The 27,200-nt window shown below is 37.3% G+C and overlaps 1 protein-coding gene across 1 annotated transcript in view; it reads right to left on the bottom strand.

Moving 5' to 3' along the window:
• Window positions 1–786: 786 nt before the first annotated feature.
• TAFA5 (TAFA chemokine like family member 5) overlaps window positions 787–27,200 on the bottom strand; it is a 313,335-nt gene continuing 286,921 nt past the window's right edge. The window contains exon 4 of the mRNA XM_075492411.1: window positions 787–2,077. Within this exon, the coding sequence (XP_075348526.1) occupies window positions 2,069–2,077 (9 nt within the window). The 3' untranslated portion in view covers window positions 787–2,068. The remainder of the gene's footprint in view (window positions 2,078–27,200) is intronic.

Here is a 27,200-nt window from a genome sequence, read left to right as displayed (position 1 = left end):
TGACATTGCTCATTTATAGTGCAGTCAGTCCATAACACTTTTCAAGTGGCTGGGCTTTAATTGCTACTTTGACACTGGTCAAAATCCTAAGATTAAATAAGAATTTTGTATATACTTATTTTACTTGAAGACATCACGATCTATAGTTCATGTTTCCTGAAACCTCTGCATTAAAATAGCCTCAGTATTAGAGCAGGCTTTAAAAACATTTCTTTAATCAACTTTTCATTTTTGTACCTTTCATCTATGGTCACTTGAACAATCTCTATATATTTTTCTTTAGTAGAATAGAACTAGCATAACACTAAAAGTTAATTGGAGTATTAGGTAGTATACTTGAAACCATAATACATTTGCCAGGAAGAAATTAAGCTCCCTTGTTGATTGCATCATACCAATATGTACCAAACTTACATACCGAAAGGTACCGTAAAAGGGAACAAGGTCTTGTTTGTTTCTCTGTTTATCATAATTTCCCCCTCATCTATGCTGTCTTTGCTAAATTTTCACTAACCAATAATGCCGAAAAAGTGGGCTTTCTAACAATGAGGTAAAACACTGAAAATGGGATCAGGGAACAGGCTTCAAACTGACCCTTACATAAAAGTAGGGGGAGAGAAAGAGAGAGAGAGAGACAGGGAGAGAGAAAGAAAGAAAGAAAAACAAACCTTGCTATGAAGAGCAATGAGTAAAATATTTAAAACTCTATTTTTATCAGTACATAAAGACAAAAAAATAAAAATAAAATAAAAATAAAAAATGCCTTCCAACAGTGCAATGGTTGAATGCATTTATGTAATATAAACAACATTATTCTTTGCTTTTTCTACACAGTCCTCTCTGGTCATGCTTTACATCCAGAATGTCCCAATGGAAGAAAGCAAACGACACCAGTCACTTCAGAGACAACTGAAGTAATAAAACACAACTTAACTCTGAACCACTTGTCATGACTGTCAGAGTTATCACGTTAATTGTTAAATAGGATTTTCTACAAATATACAACATATAAAAACTGTTAAATATATAACTTTAGGCTTTTCAAAATACATTTAATGATCTCTTTCAAACAAGTGTTACTTTTGTTTTCTCTTTAATTTGCTTTCTGGTGCTAAATGGTGTATCAGATGAGACATAGGCCACAGATGACCAAACATGCTCTTTGCAAATACTGTATTATCCAACTTTAACTATCAAAAATGGAACTGTAGAAGAGGCATGTTTAACTGGTTAAAACTGAAAATGATTTTAGTACGAGAAAGTCAATCTAAGTACAGAGGAATAAAGGTGCCGTGTAGACAGTTTGTGGTTTTTTTGTCCGAGTTTTTCAAACATAGGTCGTTTTCTCTCAGTGCTCCATTATGTTCTCTCGAACGTGGCGTTTCAACAGTAGGTCTCTGGGTTAGTTTTTACTGCAGCTTTCCATAAAAACTGCAGTTTCGTACTGCAGTTCCAGATGTTGCTGGACAACAACATCTCAGCTTTGTGAAAGCTGGACTCATGTCTTTGTGGAGACCTCCTACAATTTAATGACATAACTCTGTTAACAGTGAGATTGTGTCCACTTTAAAATAGATTTTGCTCTTTGGTCTATTGTATATACTGAAAGTATAAGAAAATAAAAGTAATTCAGACAGTTTAGGGCACAAGAAGAGTTTCTCTTTTGCACCTCAGTGTCCTCCCATAGGCAAAACAGTCTTCTCTAAGGCTGATTGGGATGATACTCTTCATTGTAGCAGACTCTTCGGATTAAAACATGTAGGTAACAGCAAGTCCAGCAGTGGTGTATAACGCAGATGAAACGTTAACCATGAACTTTTTTGTATTGCTAATGCCCAAGCATATCTCTTTTTCTATATTCCTTAGTCCAGTGATCCTTAGTATGGTAGAACAAACTTTAGCTCATAATGTAGAGGAATTATGCTGTCATTCATGAGATACAGAGAAACAGACAGTTGAGTTGATGACATATAACGGATGATGATCCACAGCAGTGAAACTTGACTAAGTTAAGTAGCTCACACAGAGCCTAAACCACTCCTACGAGGATTCTGTGTTGCTGCATTTGTCAGGAGACCTGTAAATCAATAAGAACAAATGAGTCAGTGTCTGAATTTACAATCCTGGTTATCTTTGCTGTCCATTATTTTAAAACATACTGTACTGAGATTTTTCAAGAAGACAGTTAATGAATTAGAAGACATTTATTTTTCACAGCAAACATTTTCCCTGAGAAACAACATATGAACAAACCTATATGTTTATGTATTATAAAAAAATTAACATTTTAATCATTATTTCTAATAACTTCATGAATATAAATGATAATTTACAATAACTTCAATGCCATCTACTTTCTACCAAGCTCCATGCACATTCTTTTTCATAAAAATATCAAAGAAAGTTCTTTTACCTGCATTAAAGTTACATATAACAATACCTAATACACATGGCGATTAAGATGACTATTACTTTTTACGTATAGGATATGATGAAAAATGGACATGAAAGCCATGACCATTTATTAAAAATGCAAGGATGTTTATACTGGAGGCTTTTCTGCCTTTAAGTTTCCAATGAGCACTAGAGTGCGCCTAATTTAATCAATGCTGCCCTCTAGCGATGCTACTACAAGTGCAAATTAATGTAAATAATGTTTATTAAGAGTCAATTTAATCAGAAAATTGGTTTAGTCACACAGCAGAAAAAAAAAAAAAAGAAAGAATGAAAATGGGAAAAGGACTGCCCAATGAACCTGTTTAAAAGAAAATGAAATGGAAGCAGTGGTTTGAAATAGAAACAGAACCAAAGTTCACACTATTAAAGAAAACAAGAGTACTGGAAGACAGCACAAACACAAACGAGAAAGTAATGACTGATTTATACAACACGGAGCCAGCTACTCATGCTCACCAAAAATATCAGTTTAGAAATGGTTTCAAAATTACACAGATACTGTACAAGACACAATGTTTTGAGGTGTATTAAGCAAGCATGATTGTTACAAAATGCTGTTTGAATGTTCAAACACTATCTTCTGCTTTGGCATTGTTCTGTCTCCAAATAGTCAGAACTGTTATTACTGATGGAAATACCATGCATAACTCCAGAAAATACTGAACAGTGAATGTGAAAGAGCAAAACAAATAAGAAAATCCAATTCACTTGGTTCAAGCCGTGTATTAAATTTAGAGTTTTTAACCTAACCCTCAGAACAATAAATGAAAGAAATACCTGCCTCCAAATCAATTTAGTGACAGCTTGAAACATATTGATCTCTCTATATATGTATGTATGTATGTAGATAGATAGATAGATAGACAGACAGATAGATAGATGAATACTTTCCTTATAAGGCATAAAGTGTATGTCATAGATTTCTGCTTTTGTCCTCTCACCTTTTCCAGGAAAAAACACCCCAGAAATCTTGCAAACAGCCTTTTCTTTTCGGACTAGTGATCAGATCTCCAAACCACATGGCCTCAGACAGGCTGAAGGCAAAAAACCTGGTTGATTATTGTGGTATATTCCCCTTTTTAAATATACATTAAGCAAGAGAAATTATTTTAAAGTTTTGCTTCTATTAATTGTTCTGTTTCCCCTTTATACGCTTTCTTGGGGTTTCCACTATGCCCCCTATTTTTCTTCCCATTAGAAAAGAACACAACTTTTAAGGTAGTAATACCTTTTAGGCAGTGAGACACAAAGCAAAAGATTTATGGTTTATTAGGTCTGAAAGTAAACTACTATTGTATTAAGAATTAGGCTGACTTAGCTCCATCTTTCCTGAATTACGCTGGAATGGCCCAAAGCTAAAAGCAACAGCGTAAACTGCTGATGGACTGTGTGTTCAGTGTTTTCATAGTGTGCTTCTCTACCATATTTTTCCCAGGATGGAGAGAGAATTCAGGTATAACCACATTCATTTGTAGATACCTGCTGCTTTGTCATTTTATGGATATAAAAGCTTCCTTCCTGACTTGCTATCCCTGTCTCCACTTTGCACATCCCTGCTGCGTGAATATGGTTTCAACACTTTAAAAGAAGGAGAGAAGAGGGGAGACAATTATGCATTTAAAAAATGCTGAGGCAGGGCAGAGAGCAGGCTTGAAATAAAGTAATGACAAGAAGAGGAACAGATTAGAGAACAGGAGGTGAATTTACAACTTTGGACAATGACAGGAGAAAATGGAATGAGAGGGGACAAAAAAGGCATCGGTTAGCCAGGGAAGTTTAAACATCAGTTATTAATGAAGGCATGGAAAAAAAAAGTAAGATAGGTAATAGGAACAACAGACAAAAAGGAGAGAGAGGATAGGAGAGAGCATGAAGAGTCCAGAGAAGAAGAAGACAATGCACATCTACCCTCCCACCTCCTGTTTTTTCCCCTTTCATTCCTCATTTCAGGTAAATTAATCACTCCCCAGAGAACCAGACAGATCAAGCAAGAGAAAAGAGGGATTCTCAAAATGACCATAAACAGGACTTGTTTATTATTTATACTAATAGTTCAAACCATGAAAAGTACCACATCCCTGACAGGCAAGTTTAAAGGAAAATGGTGCTCTTGATGACTGTTTGGCAGCAATTTCTAGAATTTCTAGTAGGTCAATAAATTGCAATGAAAACTGTAAACTCAGTAACTACATACACAAAACTGCTTTAAAGTTGGGAAAGGTGTGTTGGCATTGTTTTGTTCCTTTTTTCCCTTCACTTAGGAAATTTGCAGCAGCATCAAGTTAATATGATGTATTACATCATATTAATATGTAATATGTAATTATTACATATTACATCATATGTAATATGATGTATTAATATGATGGGTACCAATCATGTAGTATAAGATTTTCTTTTCTGTCCATCTCTACACAGGACTCGTGTCAGTTCTAGGTACCATTGCACAAGTCTGTTTGTCACTGACTTCAGTGAAGTCAGAATTTCTCCCCAGTGCTTTAGACAACAGGTTCTGCTTCCTTCTGAAGGAGCCAGATGTTCTGGCTGTAAGTTTGGAGAACTCTTCAGCTTGTTCAACTTTGAGATATTGAGCGGGCATCTAGTACCAGAGATTAAATACTACTGTACATTATCTGACTGTTTACATGATGGAAACCGAAGCTCCTGTGTGCTCCACAGAATTCTGCTTAAGAGGAAAAATCATTTTCCTGACCTCATATTAACAGATAATCCAAAGCATAAGAAACAATACATTTCATATGACCATATATATCTTATTATAGTTCTTGGATGGCTTGAATATGTTCTGAGAATGTTTGGTTTATTAGAGCAATTATAACACAGTCCACTTGATTTGTCTTACTCTGGAGGGAGTAGGATAAGGGACAGCCTATCTCCAACTGTGCCCTAATGGCACATAAAAAAAAAAATTCATTGGTTCATTCCTATGGTCAAAGACAAAGGAAGCAAGTTATGCAAATCACCCTGAGAAGACAGGAATATGTGGTGCTTTGCTGACTTACACAGGTTTTCCACCAAAAGAAACCCACCCAAAAACCTGTCTGTCTTTCTCTGTAGTATCTAGGATTGAATTTAGTGACTAAATGTTTGACTTGCTCATCAGAAACCAGAAAATTGAGCCAGGCTGACTATAACTGGCAAATATTTTCAGAGTCAGGACTGAGTTTCAAGCATGTCTGGCCTGACTTTTTATTTTAAATGGAATCCACATAAATACCAACAATTCCATGTCAAGCCTGGTAAAGCTTTAGCAGTTTCATCCGGTTTCCACTCTGTATTTTTAGAATAAAAATGAAAGTCAGAGTGAAACAAAGTCATTATTTTTGCTACAGTAGCCAAGTGCTTTTACATGACTGCCTGTTGAAGTTCTATTGGCACTCTGCAATGACAACTCTGTATCATATTTCCAGCACTGATTTCTGAAAATTTTCTGGATGCCTACAAAGTAATTGGTCATATTAAAGAGGTTTCAGTGTTGCCTCTCACCTGAACTACTTGTCTAAACTGTGTATTTTACACTTTTAACTACAGTCTTAAAAATGCCTCTGTAAGTCTTGGGATTCTGTATAGCACCCATCAGTGTAAATGGCTTTTGGTTTTGGTTTGGGTTTTTTTTCTTCTTGTACTATTATACAAAAAAACCTGAAACCCCACAATACTTTGCACAAAGATAATTCACAGAGATGGATGTAGGTTGGGCCAGTCTCCGTCTCACAAATCTACTCATAATGGAAACAGTTCCAAACCTTTAACCAACTGACTGCGAGTCAGATAAACAACACATCTTTCCCCTTCTGCTTCTGCTTCTGTTCTAGGTCCCTGAATAACTAAGCATGTATAATGCAGAAAGACAGATATAAAAGCATTAAAATGCCCAAGGAAAACCTTGCACTGCCTTGCAAGATACCTCATGCTTTACGGGAATAAAAATGTAAATTTCTGGTGATGATCTAAGCAGCAGCAATGACCTGTTGCATTTATGAGAACTCCCATAGTCCCTCCTGAAAATTTATTCTGTTTTCCTCCCTTCTTCTTCCTCTCTCCATGCTGTTCATATATGCAAATTGAACTGCTTAGTCTTCAGAAAAAGACAAGTTAATCTAACTTTAAAGTGTCTGCGGCGATTAGGAATAAGAAAAAGAAGCATGGAAGCTACTGTACTTAGTGCTGTATTCTGTCTCACTGAGCTAGCCACAGGAAGGACATCTTCAGAGTTCAAACTGTAATACCTGCAGAACTAGGAATAATAAGACTTGGCAAATCTAGTGTCTGTGCTTGTGGGTGAATGTTTATAAAATGCAGCCTAGCGTATTAGGTAGTGTATATACAGGCATGCTTTCCTTTGTTGCACTCCAACAAAGTAGCACTCATGAGTTACAGATAGCAGAATCCAATTATTAAAAGGCCACCTTCTAGGAGAACATGCCTTTTCTTTAACACCCACTGTTTGGTTTTTTTCTCTTCTACTATTCAAGTCAGACATAGAAAGAAGTATTTATTCCAACTCTGAGACTCTTTACAAATGAGATTTTTTTTTCCCATAAAAATTATTTTAATATCAATAATCTGTCCAGAACTAAAACCAAAAAGTGCCATTTCCCCTTAAATAACACTCTTAGCCCTATCTTCTCAGCTTCCCCTGACCATCTGCCAGGACTAACATCTGGATTATTAATTTCATTTTCTGTTAAAATCCTGTTTGTCTCATATTACCTTTTTTGAACTTACGACATCTTGGAATGTGCTGGGTCAGATCATACACTCCTTCCTTCTACTGAATTGCCCATTACTTCATGAGCAATACTAATGAAGGCAGTGGGACTGTTCTTATTATTAGATAATCCTTATGATGAATGAAAATGTTAGAACCAAGTGTTGTAACCCAGCTGAAATACATTTGACCCTGGGTCTTGTAGGTGACCCACGTTTAAGAGCTCAGCCTTAGGCATATACAATAATGCAAGCTTGCTTTGCAGCATCTGAACATATGCTAAGGAAAAGCAACGGAGGTGGCAGAAGAGACAGCAGCAAGAATATCTGTGCTCAGAACATTCAAAGCCCTTGAGCACAACGGTGATCATGGGGGATTTTTGGCTGGAGTAGCATTTGGAGCTATTGTGGGTAACAAAAGAGCCAGGCAGGTCTCATTCTGCCCCCCGTGAAAGTCTACAGCCAGCTCCTTGAAGCAACGTGGATAGAAAGAGGAAATGATGAAGAGGATCACGCATCTTTTAAGGCGTAACAATGCAAAACAGTGTGTTTTCACCTCTCGTGCTGGATGAAAAACAAACACACTTAAAAAAACTCTAGCTAAAGGCCTTCAGCAAGTAACCCAATTGTATCTGATTTCTTTTTGCTCTTTTAAAATGGTTAGAGGCTTGCAACTATATGAAGCTTAGTAGCAGGTAAAACTAAGATTTGTAACTGGCACGGAATTGTAAACTTGAAAAATGACTACTTCTCTGCCTCCCTTTTACTCTTCAAATAAAAGCAACTGTAACATTAGCACTATGGAAAGTGTATAAGAATAGCCAGGGGCTTTCCTCAGGGTACTGAAAAAAATAACCTGGATTTAGCGTTCCTGAGACTTTTCTCTAAGGTAGGAGACAGGTTCAGATTAAATCACCAATGCATCTTAGAATCTATTTTTATTTAAATGCAGTATCTTAATGTATACTGAATTCTGAATATTCATACCTATATACCTATATTGAAAGCATACTGTCTATAGATTAACAAATCGTAACAAAGACATAACCTTAATTACATTAAACCTTTGTGTGAAAAAAATGCCTTAAATATTTCTGCATGCTAATAAAAATCTATTAAATATAATGATCTTCCATAAAATAATGCTTGTATTGCCACAACAGAAGAATATCTTACGAAAAGGGCGATGTGAGTTTTAATTATAAAGTTTAAAAAACAGTCTTGCCTGTAGTTAAAGTTTACTAGTCTTCTTAATGGAAAAAAAGAAAAAAAAAACCAACAACCCACATCAGCCAGCGCTGAAGTCCACAGACAAATCTAAACTGTTACTTTTTGTTCTCTAATTAGGGGAGAGGATTGTTCAGGGGCATCTGTGAGTGACATCTGATTGACAGGCAGCTGGTCTGGAGCAAGGTTAGTCTCACACTCACAATAAAAATTGGAACAGTGATTTCCTAAGATTGATTGTGAAAATAGTTAAATGAATAATACATCGAAAAGGCAACATGTTTTTGATGGAATATTTAGGATATTTCATCCATTAAAAGAGATAATTCTGACTTACAAAGCATGAGCTTTAAATGGCAAGTTCAATTGCTAGTGAAGGAACCGAATAGTCAGTGTTCACCAGCGAGATACTATGTCTGCTTTATGTATTCCATCTGAAAATTTATTGCTTAAGAAAGCAGTCATGTTTTGCATCAGTCCAGAAAGCAATGTAGCGCAGTAGATGATTTTTAACAAGCAATCTTTAAAAATATGTTGTGTATGGGAAATAAATGTCGGTATTTAAAATTACTCTGCTTAGTTTTTGTCTATGACTTGAGGAGAAAGTAGTAGTAAGTGGACAACTGTGGGGAGTGGGAGTAGAGGAGGAATATACATATGTAGGTCAGGTAAGAAGAATGCAGGAGGGTTTTTATTCTCTCATAGCCCTGTTTGAAAACAAAAGCAAGAACATACATAGCATTATTCTGTAGAAATAACATACAGGCATCCACTGCAAACACAGAAAAGCAAGTGTGGTCTTCAACAAAGTTCACATGTATGTGGGCACGTAAATAGAAGAAAGGCCACAACTGCTCTTAGTCCTTATGCCCACTCCAAAGAAGGGCACATTTTCTAAAGGTAAAATTTTCTAAAACAGAATTGCTCTTAGATAGTCCTCTAATACGTACATGCAAAACAACACAAGCATGTATCAACACAAATTAGTTCAGCTTTTTAAACCTTGATTCTACTCACTTTCAGTGCAAAACCAAAAATTCCCAGCCTAACAGATTGTTACATCCTTGTTAACAGGTTTATGAGATTTAGTTCCTGGCCTCAAAGACACATTACAGAATGTGAAAAATCTCTCCCTGAAACACCTCACCACAGAAACAGTGAGGTTCTTCAGGAAAGTGAAATGTATATTCCTGAAAAAGTCGATGTTCCTGTCTTGTATCAGATTTAAAACAAAGTTTTTTAGAGATCCTTCAATCCTTCATTCAACCATAAACATTCTGAAAGGATAGTGGAAAATGTAGTGAGTTAACAAAGTATTTTCTTCAAGATTTGGGGAGGATATTTCTCAACAAGGTAAGGGAAAAATTGACAGGCATAGAGGATTTTGCATACAGCAATATATGTTGATCCTCTGTTTAATGACAACATATCCATACACCTTTGCAGACCTTCAAGTCCTCTTGTACTTCCTTTCAGGAAATACTTCATGTTTCTCTTGTGATACATTCTTATAATCCCAACTAAAATATCCTTTTGTACATCTATGCTTATCCTCCAGTTTTGCATGACTATGGCAAAGCAGTGAAGAAGGATGAGACAGGGAATTTAAGGATCATTATCCCAAACTAGCCAATTAAAACATTCTTAATCCCTTAGTGGCAAAGCAGACACCTAAATGCATTATATTGTGTAGCATTCTGATTAACAGTGCAAATATATTTAAACCTAACACAAACTAGGGATGCATACAATGCAGTAGTTCAAAAACCAACCAGTGTGCCACTGTCTACCAGAGGCAGAGTGCTCTGTACACTGTGCAGCATATTGGATCTAAATTCTTTGGCAAGATCACCATTACTCTCCCTACCCCGTTCCTGTGATACTTTGGCAAGCAGTGCTGTGGTGATCAGATTTCTCCAGTAGACTGAAAACAAACAACAAAAGAGGAAAAATAAACTGTGGCAAATGTCAAGGAATTTTCCATAATTTACAATAAATTTTACACACACAAAGGACAAAACTATATAAAAGCAGCTGCAATACAACTTCGGGAGAGAAGGAGAGGAAGTGAATTTGATCTTCTCTGAACACACAAAGATATCAGCCTTAGAGAAACTTATCACCTTATTTCATTTCATGTGCCTCTCATAAAAGTGGGGTGAATCCCCTACCTTGTATAACCTTTCTCAATCAGATTTTACGGATTCCTAGCCCAGTGCCAGCCCCATGACAGCCCTTCAACTCCCCATTATTACAATCTCCTTGGGTCAAATTCAGAGGTTATGAGAACTAAATATAGGTATCTATATGTAATGATTAAGTGCGATCTCTGTCAGGATCAACAAAATCTAGAGTTCAATTCTGCCTAAACATAGATGCTTAGTGCCTGTGGGACATCCTTGGGCATCTCCCCTGATCTCCAGATACTCCTTCAAAAGGCCCTGTGTCATATGTTTGTGCTCCTGAACACATCTTAGACTCTTGGAGCACCTAGGCTGCCCTGGACACATGAGTTCAAGGAACTGAATTCTGCCCTTATTCTCTTTTCTCAAGCTGAAGAGTCCCAACCAGCTCCTGCTTGTGACTCAGTGGGCCTCATTTGGTCATGAGTGACCCACTAGACCCTAGTGTAACTCCACATGCATCACTGCCCAAACCATATTCTTGTGACTGAGCATCTCCTCTGGATTGATTCACACAGATAACAGGGAAGAGGAAAAAGATACCAATCTTGTGATCAGTCCCTGTGCCTAAGAAGCAAGTAATCACGGTTCAGTTAGCTAAGGCTACGAGACAGACCATGAAACATTTGTGTGGGTCCATCCTTAAGACAGAAATGTCATTGCAGTGATCACACAATCCTAGAAGTTCAGGAGGATGGGATCACAGATAAGCGTCTTATTACATTAAGCACATGTCATTACAAGTGTTATGAGAGCTGTCAATTTTTTTCTTAGAAACATTTATCCAACCTTTGTTATCTTTGAAGCTTGTTTTCACATTATAAGAATGACAAATAGTAACATCAGACCCTGAGAATACTTCAAAAATGACTGAGCTATTTAAGAAATTCTTCTGGATTAAAACAGAGTAAAATGCAGTTTTCCATTCCTCACTTCTAATCGTAGGCGTAGAATGGACCTTGCTGGTTCATAAAGCAGTTACGCAGATGAAATTCAATGAACCTGAGAAGCAAATAAGCTTCAGGTGAAGATAAGGGATCAAGATATAGTATTGACAATGTCATTACTGAATCCCGTGTGGTGGATCACACAGTACCTGTGCTGTTCATCACAGTACCATTTCTGAGTTCATAATCTAATGTAACAAACTAACTCCAGGAACCACTAACATGAAACTGAATTTTTAATATAATATTTTATAGTTTAGGACTTTACTCTTTTCATTATGGTAAGAACTTTGCTGCTGAGAATTCACGGATTTCTTTTTCTCATCATAGATTTTCTCAGATTTGAAAAAATATACAAGAGATTTGAAAGACTTCAGCTGCTGGCAGTATCAAGCCCTTGGTTCCTCTGATATGTCTGGGTTTGTGAGGGGGAGGTTCTCAAGACAGAAGGAAGAGATATCACCATGTTTTAGCAGTTACAAGAAAGTACATCAAAGTTAAGGGGATAGGTCCTAAAATATTAACTATAGTCCAGATGGCCTGCGTGGGTGAAACTTGAGAATGTTTTATGAGAAATCACACAAAACTCAGATGCTATAGAAACAAGAGACAAAACAGAAAAAGAAGAAAATGTATTACTGACTCTGCCAGACATGCTAAGCAACATTTCATAAATATCAGATGGAAGAAGACATGATCAATCTTTCCTTTGAGGTCAGGAATTACATGCCCTATAGAACAGGACTAACGCACAAATGACATCATATGGTTTGAGTTTCTGCTGTCAGATAGGAGACCCGTATGTTCTCCTCAGAATAGGCCTTGGCTTAGGCTATGGTTTTCTTGGAGATGTCACTGTATCAGGGTTAATTAACAAGGAATAGTTTGTGTTTCTCTGACATTGGCCCGCTTTTGCTAATTAAACAGAAATGGAAAAAAAAAGCAATATTTTTTTCCTTTTTTTTAGGTAGGAGAGGAAATCTGCTCTGTGGAGACAATGTGGGTGTGTTCCATAGATTCTGTAAGATTCACAGGGACCACTGTGGGAATGACAACATAGGCAGGAAAGTGCTATTGAAAGACAGCTTTACAAGGTACAAGCATAAAATTTGCCCCAGCAGTCACATCTGTTTGTAAGGCTTAGTTGCAACTCTCCTCTACACCCAATGATTAAATATGTTCATAAAGTGTTTTATCACTGCTAGACTCAATAGGTGCAAGAACATGCAAAAATTCTTTTGAATAATTTTGCTTAAGAAAAAAATGGTATTTCAGAAAGGTAAACTTTCATTTTAAAGTGAATCAATTACTTTTTCATTTTGCATCCCAGGATTAATACTGTGTAATAAGCTATGCTATTATAAGTATATACTATTAATTCTGACATTTATTACTTAAATAATTAGCATCATTTGTTAGTTAGAACTGACTGGGATGTCTTATTTTCAGTGTCACAGTGTTATCTGTTTGTGCTGCAGTGAAACTATATAATACTTCTATCTGAAAAAGAAAAACATGGGCTCTAATAATTGTCCATTGACTTTTGGGCATCTAAAAGCCTAACTTGGGATTTTGTTAGTCAAGGACACTTTTTATGGAAAAACAGACTTTTTGAGGTAGCAATACAGTTTTTTCAGTGCATACTGCAACTATGTACACATATCTTGGTTATCTTATTTAGGTGCCTCCAGTTAGAATACATAAATCATATCAAATGCTCTAAAAATGTATAGCCTGACAGTCTTTGAAGAAAATATACAATTGCTTTTATCATGTAAATGAAATGAAACCTTACCTTTTGGAGAGACCTATGTCTCTCCATTGATGGTGGAGAAGGCTAACAGCAAGTAGTTTCTGAAATCATATAACTGGTAAGCGCCTTATATAGAGGAATGAATCTGATGTCACTTTTTTTTTTAATATATTTAAAAAAAATATGTTCCTTGTTGGGGTTTTTTGTTTGTTTGGTTTTTAATAAACAACTGTATGCTATGCAACTTCTAAAGATAAGATGATGATTTCATTTTCCTAGAAAAAAATTATTTCAAGCTAAGATATTAATAGGAAAACAGCTGCTTTTCTAATTAGTACATTTGATGCTTAGCTTCTTTTCATTACAGCACAGACAGGGGACACTTTGATCTAGATGTTTTAATCAGTGTTAAGTAGCATTAAGCCCTAATAATTTAAAAATAAGACAATCACAAAATAAATGCATACCTAAAACTTGTTTTGATCAATACATCCCATTATTACACATCAGTAGGAATGAAACACATTATAATTGCTACTGATGTGCCATAAAACAATGTCACAAGAGTAATGAAAATGAGAAATAATGTGACGCAATTAAAAAGTTTCTTTTGGATTCCAAAATTAAAAATATTGAAACACTTCAATGTCAAAAAGAAGTGAGAATTCCAAGTTTTAACAAATATTATTAGTTATTGCTTTGATTCTTTGTTCATTTAACATTTGGGTAAGGAGAGTTTGAAATTATTCCTGAATATTCTCCATTCCCATTTGAAAACTCCATACTGGCACACTATCTGACTAAAGGGTAGGGGTGAGGAGGGTTCACTTTTTTACAATATATGCACTGTCAAGTCTTTAAACTTACTCTGATAAAGTATGCTTAATTAACCTGTGGTACCTGTTCTTCATACAGACTTTCAAAATGCAGAACAGCTATATCAATGGGTAATAGAAGACCTTTTCACCATGATTTTCCATTTAGAGGTGTGCTTATGTTGATATTTGATTACACCAATGTTCTTCCATAAATAGTAGAGTATCTGCATATTCCACCAATAAACTCCTGGGAATTTTCGTTCAAAATCTGGCACTGTGGTAAGTCAGAACTCTGACAACTGGAACCCTTTGGGCTCACTCCAGATGGAGGGGAAAAAAAAAAAATCAATATTTGCCGGAGGTCATTTTTCTCAAAGATGGACCAGGCATCCATGGCCAAGCACATATAAACTGTAGTTGAGCACTTTGCCATCAAAATTAACAAACAGGGTGACTTGAAAATGATCCTGTCATTCCTAGCAATGACACTGCTCTGCTCACTTATGAGATATACAGTTGTCCAATAGGCCAAAAATACACAAACAGCACTAAAATTTGGAAAAAAAGGATATGGATTATAAGTAGACATAATTCAGAAGCTACAGATTCAGATCTGTATTAATGTCAACAAAGAGATAAATACATTTTGATTTAAAGCCTTATACATAGTTTGATCTGAAATTAGTGCCAAGATTCATCAAAAGCTGTCAATTGCCATTTGCTGTGCTAATTTGAGACATTCATGTACTTAAATACAAGTATACTTTTTTGTTTTTCTGCAGTCCTGCAGATTTTCCTGAGACCATTATAACTGGCTTATTTCCCAGACATCTTTGTAAAGGATATTCTGCTCATAGAAAATATAACATATAGTGTCCTAAAGTGAAAAGTGTGGCAGAACACTTCTGTCTGGCAAGTTTGTGAGTTAGGGGAAAGAAGTGTTTCAATCTAAAGGTAAGAAAGATAAATGGAACTCTTGACTAAGTCCTTAAGGCTTACAAAATGACAAATAATTAAAATAAATGCTCCTTGGTCCTTTTGCCAAATAAATGTAATTATTTACTTGTTGATTACATTTCTGCTGTTTAATATCTATAATAAAAAGCTTTTGATTTATTACTGATCAACTGTATGAACAAAGACTGTAGACTTCAAAGTTCAATTCCTATCGAAAATAAGGCATATGGTCTGTTCTAATATCTAAAACATCAGCTAACGGCTATACTTTACCTTAAACATAGTTCACAGCTATCACCTATAAACTGGAAAGAAAGTTATTCACTGGGATTCTGAAGAGGGAATAAGGTGTACACTTCTGTAACACTTTAAATTATAGAAAGAGATAAGGGGACTAAGGAGATATTTAGGTGCAGTATCTGGAAGCAGTACGGCTGTTAGCATAGCAGAGTTATTAAATGTTATTACATCAGAGAAGCAATTAGCTGAACTGTGTGAGTCTGCAGGTTCTGGTTAGTACTTCTTTGGTGGATGTCTCAGCGCAATATCAACCTGTTCACAGATTGAAGTCTATTTTTAATCAGATGATGTGCAAAGAACTACTCAAGTAGTTTCTTCTTTTTTTCTCTTTTTTTTAAGGATCCCTTCAAAAGAACATCCTCTGTGCTAGGTTGCAGCGTCACATTCTCCCTCCTCCTTGCAATGTTCCTGGCTGCAGAGTGGTACATCTAAAACAAGAAAGGTTTAGTGTTTGTTCTCCCTTACCTTAACTCTAGACTAGAGACAAAGTAGATTTTAATTCCTAAATTGAAAAAAGAACAGAACACGAGTTTCTCGCCTCATCAGTTACTATTTTTAATTAGGTCTAACCATTAAGTCTAAGGGTTCAATTCATTACTCCCAGCATGCCATGTGCAGATGCCTTAGTGTACTGAATGTTGATGGACCTGAACAAGCTCCAGTGACCATGGATGCCTGCCTACTTTTCTTCACCAGGAACCGCAGCTCCTAGTAGCGAAGCAGGGTGGCAGCTGTGGGAACTACCTCACACAGGAATAAATTGCAGCAGACCAGCCACTTCCTTGAAGAGAATCAATCTTCGACAACCTTCTGCCTTACATGTGCTATGTGACAAAAGTCTGCACACGGAGAAGTAGAACAGAATACCTGACTTCTGATAAATTGACTCGGTAGAAGTTTGGACAGCCCAAAAACCCAGAGGTTCCCAGAACTATTAGTCCCCAGGCAGTTAACCTGCAAAACGGCATTCAGACTCCACGAAACCTCCTGAGGGACTGGATTCTGGCTTTGACTTTGAGTCCTCTGTGGTACTGTTACAAAAAGGTGGCTGGTGTATTCTTCTCCTGCTCTGGTTTTTGAGGAAATTACTTTTGGATTCAGTGCTTTGTGCAGAAGCCCAGAGTACCAATATGTACTGGATCAGCCTCAGTTCAGACTTAAGTGAGGGAATACACACTTAGTGGGTATCAAACACACTTAGCTATAAGACAGGCGCTAAATTGCTCAGCTTTGCCACAATAGCCACAGCCCTGGGTGTGTGCGGGAGTAAAATGATATGCCTATAAGCAACTTTACCAGGAAAAAAAGGTTGTTTATAAAATCACAAGAACTAAAGATACTAGGCAGGATATTTGTTGAACAGAGTCTTGGATTTAAGCCTCATCAATAAAATAGGGACAGTAAACACACAAATATATTGCACTAGAGGATTCAAGTAAAGCATAGTTCCGTTCAAGAAAGCCTATTTCCTGGTGTGCTCCCTCCAATAATCTGTTTCCATTAACATTTGTGCCTTAATCACCACACCAAATCTATTGAAAACCATTTTAAATACACACACTTGGCCTCACTGTTAGAAAGCACTCACCTCTGTACCGACCATGGGCTATATTCCTCAGGAATTACTGAAAGGAAGTCAGAGCGAATAAAGCTGAATGGGTTCTAGCCCCTGTGGGCCTGAAGTGCTTTTGAAAACAATCCTGAATGTTTTGAATGCTGTAGCGTAATAGAATATTTACTCAGTAAATATCACTCAGGTGCCTTTCAGTGTAAATATGACAAATACAGCATCACAAGATTCAAGAGGAATGTCTACCCTAGGAGCAAGGAATGCTGACAGGTTTTGCATGTGATGGGGGAGCAGATACCCTACGGCACATCTCTTCATCCTCACCATTCACCAGTCTCACCTTCCACATTGTCTTTGAAGGATGTCTCCACAAAAGATGTTTCTCACCAAGAATGAATTCAGAGGGAGACCTAGTTTTATTTTCTTAATGAAGGTAGCTTGATTTGGAATTGCTGAAGCACACAGAGAGTGGAAATCAGCAAAGCAATTTTGCAGATGTTTTTCATAGCAAAGCTACACTGTAGGCATGCAAGACTGACTGGAATGCCTAAGGTCAGACCTGCTCTCAAAGAGCTCAACCAGATGCTCTCAATAAGCTCTACAAGATGTTCTGGAAACACTAAGACAGAAAAATGACAGAAACCTTCATAAATGTATCATACCCTCTGAGGACTGCATTTATGACCCACTAATGCATACTGTTGTCTTATTCCTAGTATGATCCTGGTATTTGTTAGATCTAAGAATAATATATTTTTGTAGCATTTTTTCTGTATTACCTGTAGTAATGAAAAATAAGTAATTGAAAATACAAGGGAAAGGGACTGTAAGAAGAGGTGCTGGCAACCTCTTATGGAAATCTTGTTCTGTCTTTTAAAACAATTACATTTTAAAATTCCCCCAACATTTACTTCTTTCCCTTGGACTGGGTGTAGCGTCTAAAACACCTTTTCTGCAATGCAATTTTTAAACAGCTCAGGATAGCACAGGATATGTGCTACTCCTGTATGACACCCGCAGGCTGTCTCACACCTCAGCTCCAAATACAAGGAGACATAAATGGATGCTTTTTATCACATCTTACCTGTAACAAACACGCAAAAATGGGTGGGAAGAGTGGAGTCTCAGCTCCATCTCCGTTGCCGTCAAGCGACAACAGGCCATACTGCCCAAAAGGGGGCAAGTATTGTTCTGTCCCGTACAGCTGCATGAAGTAAAGTACCGCCTGTCCGTGGTGCATCCCAGGGACCTGAGAGGGAGCTCATATGTGGCACAGCACCTCTTAGAGCACTTTCCAGCTTCACACAGCTTTCCCTGTCGCCGAGGCCTATCTCATATTACAACACAGTCAATCTCCAATTTATTTCTAAAGCTAATTTAGGGCCCAGTACTGACCAGTTTAATGCCCATGAAGTAAATGAAAGATTCCCACTCAACAGGAGAGACAGGAGGTGACCGAGACAACCTATGATCCTGAAATGACTCTCACTCCAGCCACTGCATCAGCACATCTCAACTTCATAGCCTTGTTTTGATCCCAGGGAAGTAAATGGAAATCATGTAACTCCTTATGAAAAATTAAAGGTATAAAAGGTGCATGACTGACTGACCACTAAGAGAAGCTTAAAAAATTCTTAACAAGGAAAAAAGCCCAAACCTAAAACCTATTGTCCTGCTTTCAACCCCCTTCCTCCTAGTTTCAGAGACACATCCATTCATTTATTTTCCTCTTGGAAAGAAGGAAGGTGAAATTTAAGGCATTTCCACTGTGAGTGAGTAGCTATCGAGGGCAGCAGATGTACCAAAAATTTATCTGTGGTTTTGAACAGCACTTCCTCCACGGCAAGACTGTTTTTAACATTTATGTTGTATAAAAAACCCCAAAAAAACCCCAACAGATACTGGTGAAATTTCATTTTGCTCAAATATCTTATTTAGTAAAAAATGAAAGTAAAAGCATTCCATATGCAGGTCCATGTTGCTAGTGGGAGCTGTGGTCATGATAATATCAGAAACAAAGGACAGTCCTATGAATTATGATATATGTATTAAAAAGAATCTGCCATACTGACCTAGCTGTTTAATGGTAAATGTCGCATACTACTTTGCAGAAGATCATTTATTTTCTCCTCTGTGACTTTCACTTGCAAGCAATGCAGGTGTTTGACCAGATCTTCTGAGGACAGGGAGATACCCCGTAGAAACCAAGTATCTGTAAGCACATGTAGACTGCCTTCCAAGGGAATCCCTTTCCATCTTCCTTGAACACATGGCACAATTACCACCTGCTGACTGAAATTCAAGTGGAATAAATGAGGGACAAAATGGGAGGTGGAATGGTAGGCTGTCCTGTGTTTAAAAAAGATTTTGTTTGGAGGTCAAATCTTGCTACACACCTCAAGTTAAAGCATGAGTCCCTTAGTATATGTGATCTTTAAATGTGTACTAAAAAAAAAAAAAAAAAAGAAGATAACTGCACAATTAGAATATTAAGAAGTTTTAATATTCAATTCTACTAATAAGCTCAGGGAATGACCAGTTACTCCCAAGTCTGGTCCTCAGCAGAGTGACGAGACCTCCACTCAGCTCCTCCCCTGCCATTTCTTCAGCCCTTTCCCTCACTGCAGGGTCTGGCTGTTCACACAGTGGTGCTGGAGGGGAAGGATCCCTGCTGATTATCAGAATAGCTAGGGCCCAGCTTACACCTTATAAAAAAAATCAGCCACACCTTCAGTTGCAGGCAGAAGTCAATGAGATGCCAAGAGAGCATCCAGGGAAGATATGGTTGTCCACTGATTCTTGTATCAGTGGGGAGTTGCATTCTGTGCTTACTACTAGTGTCTGAACCTTTGTCGATCCTGACTTTGGCTGTATGTCTGGGTGGGGAAGGTTCTGTACAAAAGTCTTCTTACGTGTAATACATTGCAGGCTCCAGGCCTACAATACCTTCTACTGACAGAGGAGTATATACAATTTTGACATAACTAAAAATCATGACAGTGACCTAAGGAAATGTCTGTATAAAAAGTTTTTTAGCAGCCATAAACAATGACTACAGTGTCTTTTATCACTAAAGTTGATTGAAAATTCAGGAAAAGTCTACCACAAAGATTCCTTTTTAACCCCAGTTTCTTTGACAAAAGACGTTCATTTTATAAAATAAGCTTTCCAAATGTTCTCCTTATACAGTGTCTTTTCTACAGTTTTATGTTATCGGACTTAATTTTGGTTTCTGTCTTAGATGAGCATTATGCCTGGTCATTCTTATTTTTTTCTGGCAGAATAAACTATTGTGAGTAATATATCTACAGAAAGTAGATGATTCTGTCATTCCTAGCGATGGTATCACCAGGACATTGTTCAGGCACTTTGGACAACACTTAGGAAGCTTACAGCATATTTTCATTGCACTATGTACTCTTGACCTAAACAGAGAACTTCAGTTTCCATTCAAAAAGAAGAATTTTTGAACTTTCTAAAGCATTGGGACTACATATACACACACATGATATTCAAGTTTGAATGCAAAAATAATTCTTTTAATTGAATCATTTATTTGATGTGCCTGATATGTTATGTAAACATTCAAATGAGAAACAAAGTCTAAAATAACTTTCTTCACAAATCTAAACAACATTAGCATACAATCAATTCTTTTCTGTACATCAGTTGATTCCATTTCTCTTCATCCTTTCTGTCTTATGCTTTGTCACACAAGTGGAACAGTGAGATAAATCAACCATTTATTTGCTTTATTGCATAAATCTCACAGCAATAAAATGGAATTGATCACATAAAGAAGTTTAAGATGGGTTTCAGTGAATTCTTGAGATGCTGTAAATTAATCATGCAAACTGATATCATATTTCCTCAAGGGAAATATATTTTAATAGATCTTTTCCGAACATTTTCCTCCTTTAATATATTTATAAATGTTGCTACTATTCTTATTTTTTTTCCAAGATGATTAAACCATTATTTTTCCCTAGTGTCGTGTGTTCCAAAACAAATCAAGATAATCTCTTCATTACTTAGAAAAATATACAACAAAATCACTGGGAAATTTAAAATAAAGGTTGAATATATCGTCAGCAACAATTAATGCATTTGTAACCTTTGTTTAAATCAAAACAGATGACACTGCAAGAGGAGCCATAAAAATGGAAAGCCATACTATATGTAGCATGTAATGCTATCCTAAATTTTAAAGGAATGAAAGTTGAGCTAGTCGACTCATCCTTTACATCTAATTGATACTGTCTATAATACAGTATTTAAAACCATTAAAAATGTGTTATTTCATTAATTTCAAAGCTGCTTGATTTATAATACTGGACAGTATAGTCTAAATTCCCATTGGAAAAGTACAGATTAATGATTTTATGTGCACTGATGTAATTTAAAACAGGATTGCTACTAACTCATGAATAGCTACTGTATAAATATTGTTAGTACAAGTTCCTCTTCACTGTCATGTCTCTCTTTTGCAGAGACCTGAACTGCGAAAGTGCAGTCTCCGCTTGCTCTTGACCTCCTCTACTAAATCTGTCCAATATCTACTCATTTGTGCAAATCATGACAATTCTGTTCTAAGATAGTTATCACTCTCTGAGAAATTGGAAGCAAAGCATGAACATTTTTGTACTGGTCCCCATGGTGGAAATGAACATTAACAAAAGTAGAGATCTAGGTTAAACTATGACTGTGAAGATAAAGCACCTTCCCTATCCCCAGTCTTATCAAACCTGAGTAATTTATTATGGAGATAGAGGTTTAAAACATCTGAAACCAGTGACACATAAGGCAACATCCGTTCCATTAATAATCCAATAATATGTATGGTTTTAGTTTGCTCTAAGACTATTACTTCTAGAGTGACAACTGTCACATCTGTGTGGTTCCTAACTGTCAACCCTTAAAAAAAAATCCGGTGTACTTTTATTATTATTATTACTTTATTTTCTGGTGAACAGCTCGCTGGTGAATCCAAGTCAAAACACTCCATTGTCAGATAATCAAAGTCACCATGAGGCTGATTCACTATGAAGTGGTTTATGTGAATGGAAATAACGTATTTTTTTCACATGGAACAAGGCCAGCAAACTTTGTATCCGATTTAGAGTACAAACTCAGGGTTACTTGTGTACAGTGATACGGATAGGGTGAAACCTAAAATATGTTTATGAGACAAACTGGTAACAGCATGGAAAATAACACTGAACTTTGCTACACAGGGTAAATGTAGACAGTAGTACACAAATAGTAGGATTTGTATGGGATCCTGTAACAAAAACATTTTCTTTATGTTTCCATAATATAATTTGGTCCACGGTTATTGAAAGGAAATCCAATCAGATTAAGGACATTGTAAATGCTTTTGGCAGCATTTTGTCTTGTAACCATAATTTGAAGGGACCGACACTTCACAATCTTCAGACAAAGGAGGGTACGTGTAAAATAAAACAAAAGGATGAAACAGGATAACTGATTTCAACAGTAAAGCCAGTGCCAATCTGCTAACTCTTTTACTTTGATTTCTAGACTTTCCAGATATAGAAGTAAAGATGTGGTTTCATGATACACTACACTAGCACAGCTATATAGTTCACTCTTCCCCTTCGTTCTTGCACCATACGCAGTTGCTTATTCATTCCTATTCAAATCTAATTATGGTGCAATCAAAAAAGGAAGTGGAACAGCTCACTGATCTGATAGAAAATGAACTCATTAAACAAAGTAAAAAAAGACTTTCTGTCAGATCAGTGAGCTCAACTGATTTATGCACACTATTGCTAGTTGCAAGAGACAGACATGGATTTCCAGTCAGGCCTAGAAGAACCTCCTTTTCAGCGGCAATGTATAGCTGTACTGAATTAGGTGCAATCTTACAGTACATCCTGAGAAAGATAAATACAAGGGTAATGACTGGGAGATGTAATATGCTAGGAAAACTTAGTGATCAAAAGTTGTTTATCTTGCAGCTTTTACATAAGCAAAATAACAATTGCTTTCTACAGAGACTTTGTACATACAGGACTCAAAGTAGACCATTTAATCAGATCTGTGGGACTCCCATATTGCAACTGGCCTTTCTAGGAACCATACGTTTCAGCAGAAGGTTACTATATTTGAAACAATTATCACACAATTTCAAACAATGCCATTTTCATGAGGACTGGGTTTCCCATCTTCCCAGGAACCAGCCAGCTATTTGCAGACTACCATATATTCCAAATACAATTATTAATTAACTAAAATTACCTTGACTTCACAAATGCTACATAGCAGATGTTAAGCAGTCTTAACTTTTACTTACCTCCTTTCCCCTTCTCTTTATCTGACATATTGCTTCCCACACATTTGGAATGGAAAGTTTTGGGGACAAGTAATATCTCACGTCATATGTGTACAAGAGCTGACATAATGGCTGCTGATCACTTTAGATTATTTCTATATTAATCTACATTGTTTTTCTATATTAATAGGAAAAGTAATAGCTGATATCAAGGTTCAAGAAGGTAATTTGTAATTTTAAAGAGGATTCACAAGAGTCATCCAGCATCCATGAAACACGTTCCAAATAAAGTTTAACGACGAAGAGAAGAAGTACTGGCCTTCAGTCCTTTTCATTTAACAAGCTAACAATGCTTCATTTTCTTTGCCAGCACTAAGAACATTTTGATTTACAGTGGATAAAACAGGATAAAATGTTTACAACTCAAGCTGGACAATCTTTCTTCAAAGACAGACTAAGCATATCCAGCTCCTGGCTAAAGAACTTTGAATTTATTGCCTTATCAGAGGTCAAGCTTGCCAGCTATTGTTGCGATGGCTCAACCTGTACTGCACTGTCCACAGCACCTGGGATGAAAGGATTAGTGAATCATCTCTTTCCACTATGTGGATCAATAGATAAAACACTCTCACAGATGCCTCTCAAGTTCCCTCAGATTATGATTAATGAGTTCATGATGGTTTCCTGTTGGCTTTTCAGTTCCTTGACTATAGTTTGAGCTAAGAAAAACCCATAGTTTCTTTGGTCTCAAGAAGCCTAATTTCCAAGTTGTTTGATGGCTGCTACAGTTTTTCTGTTCATGAACAGCATAGTCCACTCCAGAGAATTTGTTCTGTTTACATGACCAAGATATCTGGGTAAACACACCAGATGAATACAGGCAGCAAAAAGCAAGGGAACGTGGCTGATCAAGCATGAAAATGTACATTTCTGCCCTTAATTCAAAAAGTCATCACGTTACCTTTCAGGCCAAAAGGAATTTCTATTGGAAAGAACTCTTGTCATGACAAAGCAATACAGTTAAGAATGTATCACATAGCCTTCAGTGAAGTTCATTACTACTCAAGGAATTAATATTGTTAACTAGGAATATGAATGACCATTTTAATGCTTCTTTTGATTTGCTTAGCAAGAAGAACTTGGCAATATCAAACATAAGGTACTGGAATGGACACTTTGTAATCCATATAATCAGGTTACTATTCATACGTGTTACCATTTGGGTGGTAGTATATGTACAGAAGGATGTACTGTCATATCACCTAAAGGTAGTAATTTTTGCCTGTTTATTGAAATATTTTATTTGCACTTTCTTCCAAAAATGCAAACTGTTTTCAAAAGAAACTTCAAACTAGAAGTTTTGCTGTAAAAGGTGACTGAGTGTAATTACTATGTAGCTAGTTTTCTTGCATTCAAAATCAACTATATCTTCCTTCTATGACACAAAGCATTGTTCTTTGACAAAGACATTGTTTTCAATTCAATAGCTGCTTCAGGCTGTATAAATTTAGAAACCATTCTATGGTGCAAGATAGGATAAACTTCTGGAATGGCACATACCTTAGACTAATGCAATACATAGAGACACCAAAGAAAATACCTGAATTGCATTTGTGATGACAGTGCCAGTTTAAGTAATCAAATCTTGTTGATCCACCAAGACTGAAAAATCTTGAGGTTTTTTTTGTTCACTGTCAGATGTCTTGTTTTTAAATACTGCGACAATGCTGAAATCTCCATTCTTTCAGAAGCTGGCAGTTCCGAGCATGCTACATACTGTAGTACTGAAGTGACTGAAGCAAAGCCAAACATCATATTTGTCATCATATTTCTGCATTTCCATTTTCTCCCCTGGCCCATCATTGGAACAATTTGTCCTTGTCCTTTTCAGAAAACACTTCCTTTCCAAATCACCCCTCAAACAGAACAAGCTGCCAAGAAGACTGAAAGGCACATACAACACGGTCAAGATAGGTTGTAATGAGTGCTGTGGGTGTTAGCAATTACAATGGGTGCATTTGGTGTTCCAACTCAATGGTACTTTTCAAGTTGATATTTGTACACATGGCTACTTGCAGTCTGTATTGTACATCATGAATAAGGATTTTCTGTAAGGTATACTAGGCATACTGACCAAGAAGGTATAATATTGTTTTATTAGCAGGCCTCTGGTATCAATAATTTCTGCATCATTTCACTACTGTTTTTTCTTGCATTACATTCTGATGGCATTTTCAGGCTGAGGTGATATACTGATTTCTATGGGTTACGTATATATACCATATACAGTATACTACTTCCCAACAGGGCCCCTCAGGTTTCTTTATGGCAATTTTAGAAGGATGTATATAGGATTTAATGTGTATACTAGATTTAGCATTTTAAACGTTATCAAAGTATTGTCTTTACCCCAGTGTCAAGCATTTTCAATACCCCAGCACCCTTCTAGCTTGAGGGAGACATTTTGTTAAGCTATGTGCACACACAGAGTGCATGCTATAATCATGTTAGGAGTTACAGAAGTGCTGCCTTCCACATTTCGCATATCTAATACAAAAAGACTTTTCACCTTCCTGATGGTATGATCCCCACCTGGGCACCCTCCAGAAGAGGTCTTCTCCGGGAGCACCTATACTTGGTCAGATTCTGAATCAGCAGCCCTCAAGGAGTACCTCGAGAACAATTTGGTATATGGGTTCATCTACCCCTCCAACTCCCCTGCGAGGGCTTCCATATTTTTTCTCATAAAGAAGCATGGGAGTCTCTGCCCCTGCATGGATTACAGGAGGCAGAAAGGCATCAGAGTGAAGAACCAGCACCCCCTGCCTCTTATCCTGGAGTGCTCTGAACATCTGCAGTGGGCTCCCTAGTTCACTATGCTGGATCTACAAGGTGCCACTAGGAGCATCCTGTGATGCCATTCAGTCTCTGCAATGCTCGAGCCACATTCCAGTGTTCTGTAAATGCTGTCCTGAGGGACTTGCTTCATAGTTATGCCATGGCATACTTGGATGACATCCTGGTATTCTGCACCTCTTGAGAGCTACGCATTGACAGCATCCAGGATGTTCTCAATCACTTGCACCAGCGCTGACTGTGCCAAACTGAAGAAATGCTCCTTCCACCAACAGAGGGTGGATTTCCTGGGATAACTGTGGCAATATTGACTTGTGCATACACTCCGAGGAGACTAATGACATCACAAGTTGGCAGCTCTGTTCTAGCATGGGGGCAATGGTTTTCAGGATTTACCACCCTCTAAGGATAGTTCATGAAGGGGATTTCTGGTATTGTGGCTGCCATAATGGCACTCACTCAAAACGGGGCTTGATTTTCATGGATACTTGAAGCACAAGCAGCTTTTGAGAAAGTAAAATGGGTATTCACTGTAGTTTTTATCCTAACCTTGGCCTTTTATTGTAGAAACAGATGCTCTAATCTGTACCTTTTACTCTGGGTAGCTCACCCCACTGAGACGAATTATGCCTGAGATAATGAGCTCCTGGCAATCAAAGCTGCATTTGAGGAGTGGCAGCACACCTGTGACTGAAGGACTCAAAATGGTGATAACCAACCACCACAACCTGGAATAGTATTGAGGGATGAAGTGCCTCTCTCCCCACTTTGCCCGCTGGGCCTCCTTCTTTTTGTGCTTCCCCTTCACTTTCCTTTGGCATCTAGGAAGCAGAATGTCAAGGCAGATGCCTTGTCATGGAAAAAAAGACCTAGACTTGGATGCACCTTGTCCTCTTTTTCTCCGAGTCGCTTCACTGCAGCCATGACAGAGGATGAGCTCATGGCAGAAGTTGACCAGGCCAATGCAAATGACCTGCTTCCGGCCCAGCGTTGTGATGGCACAGCTTCCACCAGCCGGTAAGAACAGGATGGCCGCGTGTAAGCGGGCAGGTAGGTAGCATCCCACAGGTGACTGCTGCAAACGTGGCTCCTCCACTGATGCCACA

This window comes from Mycteria americana, chromosome 1 (genome assembly GCF_035582795.1).
Source record: "Mycteria americana isolate JAX WOST 10 ecotype Jacksonville Zoo and Gardens chromosome 1, USCA_MyAme_1.0, whole genome shotgun sequence".
NCBI classification, from domain to species: domain Eukaryota; kingdom Metazoa; phylum Chordata; class Aves; order Ciconiiformes; family Ciconiidae; genus Mycteria; species Mycteria americana.
Note: the sequence above shows the minus strand (reverse complement) of the source record. Positions and strands in the feature narration are given on the sequence as shown.